This window comes from Taudactylus pleione, unplaced genomic scaffold (assembly GCF_031769625.1).
Source record: "Taudactylus pleione unplaced genomic scaffold, aTauple2 ptg004131l, whole genome shotgun sequence".
Lineage (NCBI taxonomy): Eukaryota > Metazoa > Chordata > Amphibia > Anura > Myobatrachidae > Taudactylus > Taudactylus pleione.
The window spans coordinates 17,679-25,783 of NW_028288424.1; the positions used below are offsets into that span (position 1 = coordinate 17,679).

The following is an 8,105-nucleotide window of genomic DNA, read 5'->3' on the forward strand; positions in this document are numbered from 1 at the left end:
CCCTGAAAGTAAAAATCCATGTCACGAAGGTGGTGAGAGTCCTTTAATGACAATTGATGTTTAGAAGCGGAAATAAATAATAGAAATTACCTTCATTGACACTGACTACCATACAGCCTGTATTAGCCCCACCCCTTTCTGACCCATTTGCAGATATTTATAAAACACGAAGCATCTTCAAGAAGTAGAGATTACCACCACCAGAGAAGTAGAATGTTCTGTGCACTGTATACATCTAGCTAAAATTATCTCTTCACTGTATAGACCACTAGAATACTTTCTGTACACAGGTAACTGGAATGCTCTCTGTACAGTATAGAGGTCATTACAACATTCTCTGTATTGCATAGTGTATACTAGAATTGTATCTGTATTGTAAGGAATTAAAGGCACTAACATTTTCTCTGTATTATGCAGATGGCAATGCTCTCTGTATTGTGCAGAGGTCCCTTAAGAGTACAAATATACATATATATATATATATATATATATATATATAGCCAATAACCCAGCACACTCCTTTCCGATGCCACTGTGTCAGCTTCAACAACAATGTATAGCGCCAATGGCGGCACTCAGCGGTCTATGTATCAGGCAATAAAAGAAAAGCACACCAGTGCTGTTGGCAATGCTTCGGGCTTTAATCGCCCATACGTATGTTTTGTAGCCTGACGATGGCCGATTAAAAGCCTGAAACGTTGCCAACAGCACTGGTGTGCTTTTCTTTTATTGCCTGATACATAGACCACTGAGTGCCGCTATTGGAGATATATATATATATATATATATATATATATATATATAGTATAATACTAAAGTTTTATCTGTAATGTGCAGATGTCAATTAGAGAAAAGTGTAGAAGTCACTGGATTTCCCCATTGGATTACTAGAACACTCAACGCATGATATGGCGGACTCTAGAATGTGCTCTGAATTGTACTGTCACTAAAATGTTCTCTGCATTGAATAGAGGTCCTTACAATGTTCATTTTTTTTATTAAGATGCTCTCTGTATTGTATAGCGACTATTAAGAGAAATATCTGCCACTGGAATGTTCTCTGTCAGCACCTCATCAACCAATAGACTGATTACTGTGCAGACTACAGTGCAGGGATTTTGGAGGTTTGTCCACCCTTCTTTAAACATATTTTTTTTTGTATTTTGTTTCATTATATATGTGTTTCGGCAATTAATGTGAACTATGTAGCCGATAACCTAGTTGGTGACGTGGAACAGTTGTATTAACCTAGGACAGCAAGAACTCTTAATCAGGCCCCGATCTTTGTATTGCATAGAGATCTCTTGGAATAACTCTGTATTAGGTGCTAAATCTAGTGCTGGGCTGACATGAATTAGGAGATGGCACCAATTTTATGGGTATAAAATCATACAAATGTACATATTGCTGCACAAGTTTGTCAGACACAGGCTAAATTTATCAGGAACTTCGCTCATCTTTAGTGGTGCAAAAATGTTAATTTTGTTCTGCATTGGAAACATTGTGTTTATTGTACATTGCAAGTGTTGTAGCAATCAATTCAAGAGAACTGAGAAACTGAATCAGCCAGTGGACATAGTGCTGGATGGGGATGGGTACAGGATGCTGGCACCGGGATTCTGGCAAGTGTCGGGATTCCAGAGCCAGCATTCTGAGTGCTGGAATCCCCGCAGTCAGGCTATTGACCACATCTTGCTAGGTGGACACTGCAGGTTTACAACCATTCATAAGATTCCAAAATGACATGGCAATTCATCCAGATGCCTGGAAGTACTACAGTTAAGAACAAAGTACATAAAATAGGAGAGTTTGGTCAAGACAGGTATTACTGTCACTGCTTGTAGGGTTGCCGAGACATTTTCAGTTTGATGTATTCACAAAAATATATTCTTATAGTTATATTACAATAAAAAGTATACTGCTGAGACAACCGTTTATTAATCAAATTAACATGGATTGGGAGTTGGATCCACATTTCCTCCACCTCCTCCGCCATTGCCCCCTCCACCGTCACCCCCATCACCTCCACCACCATTACCACCACCACCTTCTCCACTGTCTCCTCCTCCACCATCACCTCCATCTCCACCACCATTGCCACCATCACCTCCACCTCCTCCACCATCATCTGAGCAGCTATGAACTGGCTGTATAAGGATGTCACTTGACCGACAATCCCCCTTGCATAGCTGTTGCCAGTAAATGCCAGTACCAGTGTTCAGATTGGCAAACCTGCAGTTGTCATACCACCATCCACCACCACCAATGTATGCACAGTTGGACCCTGATAAATCATTGTCTTGATCACGAGTGGAGAACTTCATATTGTCATGTCCTGCACTTGGCTGGCCGGATGTCATGGCATCTCCAGCATCACCTGAGTACCGCCCCAACCTAATTTTATAGCAACTTGTTTGACCCTCAAGGGAAAAAGAGTCATAATTGGCTTTGTACTGTATCCCAGCTGCAGAGTGCAGTCGAAAGCGTACATGGTGCAACTGTTGTGTGCTCAGTAAATGAATATACTCATTGCCCAGCCAATGGTCATCTCTAAGATCTCCAAAACCTTTCTTGTAGCAATCCCATGTAGTATCCCAAAGCTTTGGATTTTTTCGACTGTTCTTCTGAATGAACGTCCAACCCCCATCTGGTCCTCCAAGCTCACAGCGTACAAGTAGGCGCTTCCCCGGTATTGGCTCTACTACATATAATCCACTGATCCCTTTCTTTATTGCAGTGCAACTCTCTGGGTAATGATTATCTGTTGACCAAAACAATAACTATCATATACATCAGAATTATCATAGTCCGGAGGTTCCCAAACACGGTCCTCAAGGCTCCCCAACAATTCAGGTTTTAAAGATATACATGGTTGAGCACAGGTGGTTAAATCAAATTAACTGAGGTACTAATTAAATCATCTGTGCTCAACCATATATATCTCTAAAACCTGAACTGTTGGGGAGTCTTGAGGACCGCGTTTGGGAACCTATGTTATAGTTTAATAAATCAGGCATACTGTAGTTAGCATCTTCTAAAACAATTAACATCAGATTTTTATAGAATATATTATATGCATTTGTGTATGTTGCAAGTGTTAAGTATTATGTCCATATATGTATTATGTGCAGGGCTGTTAAGAGCCTGGCCGGGCCTGGGTAATGGAGGGGGCGTGGCCTAATTGTGGGAGGCATGGCCACACCCCCTTGAAGAAAAATAAAATAAAAATTACCACTTTTGCAGCACCGCATAGCTGCGCTGTGCGCCGGGGAGGGGGGAGCTATAAGACCCCCAGCCCAGCGATAAGCAGGGGGGGCACGATCAGTGTGATTGCTCCCCCCCACAGCCATAGGAGACTGCTCCGGCTGCTGCAGAGCAGTCTCACACAGTAGCTCAGCACAAGCTGTGTGCTGGGCTGCTGTGTGGGAGGGGGGGGCCACGCCGGGCCCCTCTAGCAAGTCCGGGCCTGGGTAAACTGTACCCGCTCACCCCCCTCTCGGCGCCCATGATTATGTGTGAATTATATAACATTAAATGTATATTGAAAGCATGTTTGTTTTTTTATTTAATAGGTGCAATAGTTCTATACGTTTATCACAAGTTAAACATATATTTGCTCAGGCAAGTGAATTCAGAATACATGAAACTTAGTTATTCCAACGGATAGTTATTGTTAGCGACTATCAATAACAGTATTCAGATTGTAAAACCAGAAATTGTCATACCACCATCCATATCACCTACAGTATGTATGTATATATGTATGTATGTATATAGAATATCATGTTATTAAGTCCTGCTTTGGGCTGCCCAGATATAATGTCATCTCCAGCATCATCAACCATATTAATTATTTTCTCCCTCAAAAAAGAAAGAGTTATAGGGGGCGGGGGCGTAACCACAGGTATGGGGGCACCATAGCAAAATTTCCATGGGGCCTCCATAGGTCTAGCTATGTCCCCAATCGACCCCCCGCCCACCACTCTCCTGAGCCCGGTGCGCCGCTCCATCTCTCCTCACTTAAGCTGGGAAGAGGCGTGGCCATGGTCCGGGGATGTTAGAACAGCCACGTCTCCTCCCAGCATCTCTTATACCCCTTTTACACCAAAATCCCCGGGTCTGACCCGGGATTTGGAACACGTTTCCAACCCGGATCAGACGCGGGGCAACCCCCTTTTACACTGCGGCGTCGACCCGGGCTATGCCCGAGTCGGCACCATTCACACCTGTGCTGACCCGGCTGCCCAGCGAAGGTGACCAGTGCTTTTTCCCCTCCCTCCCCCCTCCGTGACCTACTTACCTTATCCTGCAGCGGTCTGGAGGCAGGGAGAGCAGGTGGGATGCGCTGCTTCGTGCCGCTCTGGCAGGCGCTGCTTGCAGTGGCCACTTGGAGATGATGTCATCTCCAAGCACCACTGAAGCCGGCCAATCAGGCGGCATGCGGCGCGACCCCGTCATCGTGAGCCGCGCCATTTCACATTGCAGGGTGACACAGGAACAACCCGCGCTCAACCCTGCAATGGAGCAGGGTCGGATCCCCGGGTCTCTGGACCCGGGTTGATCCGTTCACACCGACTAAATTCCCGGGATTATGTGCATCAACCCGGGATATTTCAGTCGGTGTAAAAGGGGTATTAGTGAGAGACGTATCAGAGGAGGGGGGGCCTGCAGTGCTGATGATCCGTGCAGCAAACTGCTTCCTAGTCATAGGCTGAAGTGTGCCATTGACTAAAAAGCAGTTTGCAGGAGGGATCATCAGTGGCTATTTGCCTTGTAATGCCGCAGAGGTGAGCTGGGTGCCCCATAACAACCGCACCCCCTACACCCACAGTAGTTATGCACCTGATAAGGGGAGATGCTTTAAACCTTCTAAAAAGGTCAAGTGTAGATGTTGCACATACAGTAGCAACCAGATCCTAGCTATAATTTTTCTAGTTCATTATATAAAATGACATATATCGTTGCTATGGGCAACTACGCCACCTGTCCTCTGAGATTTGATACACCTCCTCCATAATTGGCTATGTGCTGTGCCCAGTTCTATATAATAAAAAAAGGTGCAAAATAGAAAAACTCATCTATGGGAAGCACATTTTGATATTGCAGCACTGATAACCTTGAACTTTGCATACCTATAAGAAATGAACTGTAGTCTTCAGGTCTGTGAATTGCTTTGTTTTAATAGCTTGGGGCTGTCACACTGGGGATCCTATACACAACTTCCCCATGGCACTCAGACTCAGCAGGAGCTACCACAACCACTTTTGATTCTATCTGAGACATAGGAGGAGATGTACTGTATCAAACCTTGGAGAGAGATACAGTGCAGAGAGATAAAGTATCAACCAGTCAGCTCCTAATTGTCATTTTTCAAACTTTCAAACACAGCCTATAACATGGCAGTTATGAGCTGATTGGTTGGTATTTTATCTCTCTACACTTTATCGCTCTCCAAACTTTGACAAATCTCCCCCATTACTGAGCGATGTGTTTGGTTATTATTACTTAAATGTGGCTATGTGACTCACCCGTAATTCAGACAGGGGAAATGTATCTGCATTTAGTGTATTCTTTGTAATGTACCCTCTCCACGCTCCGTCCACTTTATCTCTATCCAAGGCTTAGTACATAGACCCCAAAGTACCAACTAATTAGCATCTAACTGTAATTTTTCAAACACAGGGCCTGATTCAGACCCGGTTGCTAAGCTGCGTTCGCTTGCTAGGGGCGATAATCACACATCTGCACATGCGTATGCGTCAAAGTACACATGCGTGAACCAGTCACTTTGGGAATCGTGTGCATGTAGTACACAGACTGGACGCTACTTTGAGTGACAGATTGCGCTGTTTATGGGTGGTGACAGGGGAAGGGGCTTGTGAACGGGGGAGTGGATGTGAGAACAAAGGCGTGTCTGAGCGTCAAAACGGAGTTTAATGGCTGTGCATAATTAGCAAAGTAGCGTCATTGAACACGTCACTTAGTTGTTTTTGGCCTGAATTGATCGCAGTGCTTGTGGTGGGGTAGGGTCTACCTCAAGGGCTGCGAGCTGCTCCGATGGCTCTCAATGTTACCGATTATTCATACACTTCCTGGAGATGACGTGGGTTAAGAATGAAAAGTGGGCGTCTTTATACACCAGCGTGCACTCACTGCCGTCGCTCTCTAAGACATAGAGGCGTCCTTAAGCCAGACAGTGCGATCGCGGGATTTGTATACCCGGACCCTTTTGGCAGTGAGCGAGCGCAGCTTAGCGACTGGGTCTGAATCTGTCCACAGTCTATAATATGGCAGTTAGAAGCGGATTGGTTGGTACTTTTATCTCTCTACACATTATCTCTCTCCAAGGTTTGATACATATCCCCCTATAGTTGTTGTCTCCTGAATTTCAGGGAGTTCCCCAAGACTTTGGAGAGAGTAAATTTGCTTCCTGGATCCACCCACTTCACAGTGGTAGTGGGTGGTCTTAGGGGAGGGGAATGGGGGGGACTAAATTACATGATTAGTTGTAATTTGCAACATTGTGACCCTGTTCCCTGCTGCCGCAAATCACATAATTGTTCAGTGAGGGGCAAGGCCATGTTGACCCTTGGTTCTCCACCCATGACCCCACTCCTGCCCCTACGCCCGCTCTACATGACCTTGAGCTTTAGTAAATGGCGGTAAGTATGATCTGAGGGCATGTGCTTTTCAAACATACTAAAAGACGGGACAGTATAGTTGCACTGTAACAATTTGTTCATCGGGGTAAAATTAATATGGGAAATTGCAAATATTATTTATGAGTAAAGGCTTGATTCACTAAGCTTTTATTAAAAATTGAGTTACACAGTGTCTTCTACTAGTTGAGGGTTATTAAAAATAAAAAGGTTGTTAATTGTAAATGAAGTTTTGACAAGCCATGAGTCTTGATTCACTTATGAAATAACAGATGTACAGTAATGTGTAATTAAGTCTAGTTCTTCTAAGCATATTATGACTGGAAAAAACATTAATACAAGATTTGCTATGCAGAAAACTGACAATGCAAATAATTAGAGATATTATCAATCATGGGTTCTTATTAACTACAGTATATAAAGCCTACATGACTCCTTGTCAGGTTGTACTGTAATAGGTACGGGAAGAGAGAGGGCACACCCAGGCCTGTGTCATTCCAAACTCACTTCTTACTGAATTCTAAATATACTTTTACTTATTTTTACTATAGAAAGCAGCTGAAAGATCACATAAATAATTTGCCATCCATGTAATTATCCTTTTGGGTAATTGGGATTTTATTTATTATTTGTGTGGTATTCGCTTTAAGCATGCTGTGCAACCTCCCTGAAACAAATACTCAAGTAGGGCCAGATCTACAGTGGGTCTATTGGGTGCAGCACATATGGGGCCCAGAGGTGAGGAGGGAGCAGGCAAAGACTCAGTTCCAAGGTCCCTTCAAAAGGGCAGAGTGGAGACCTCTTATGAGCGCCACATGCACAAAAAAGAACCCCGGTCTGCTCCTTTTAGACTGGAGCGGAGGCCCAGGAAGCTAGATAGGCATTATTGGGCACCCATCCCAAATTTTGCTACAGGGTTGGACAAAGCACTGTTCCACCCCTATGTACAAGTGAAGCTTTTTCCACACTGGGAAGAAAATATTTACTTTGCTTTTTTTTTTTTCTTGATTGCCAGTTTGTCACTCACCACTGTTTGGATAGTTCAAGATATCTTCGGTGTTGATTCCATTTAACATATGGCCATTTTGAAGGTTTGCTATTGCAGACAGCTCCAGCCTGTAACCATAAACAGTACCGACAGCCACTACAATCAAAAGCAGCCACAGAGGAGACCCATGCTGTCTCTGGACCCCTGAGAGCATTAAAAAAAAAAGACAATATTGGAACGGTGGTACTCAATAGTGAATATAATTGTTTATGTGCCCAATACAATAATATCTGTAACCTTTTTTAGTCAAAAGATAGTTATATAGATGGGACAGCCTTGCACAATTTTTTTTATATATATATATATATATATATAATTGTGCATGACTGACCCATCTCCTCAATGCACGCGTAGTGGAAACCTGGGCGCATGTTCTATCTGTGCCAATGTGAGGGAGA

General features: G+C 43.7%; 1 protein-coding gene across 1 annotated transcript; it reads right to left on the minus strand.

Moving 5' to 3' along the window:
- Positions 1-1,946: 1,946 nt before the first annotated feature.
- On the minus strand, positions 1,947-7,851 carry LOC148430288 (fibrinogen-like protein 1-like protein; the record flags this gene model as incomplete). Its single annotated transcript, XM_088466628.1, has 2 exons — positions 1,947-2,761; positions 7,687-7,851. Coding segments are annotated over 2 exons (980 nt in total), but the record flags the coding sequence as incomplete, so codon positions are not given.
- Between the last annotated feature and the right edge of the window lie 254 nt (positions 7,852-8,105).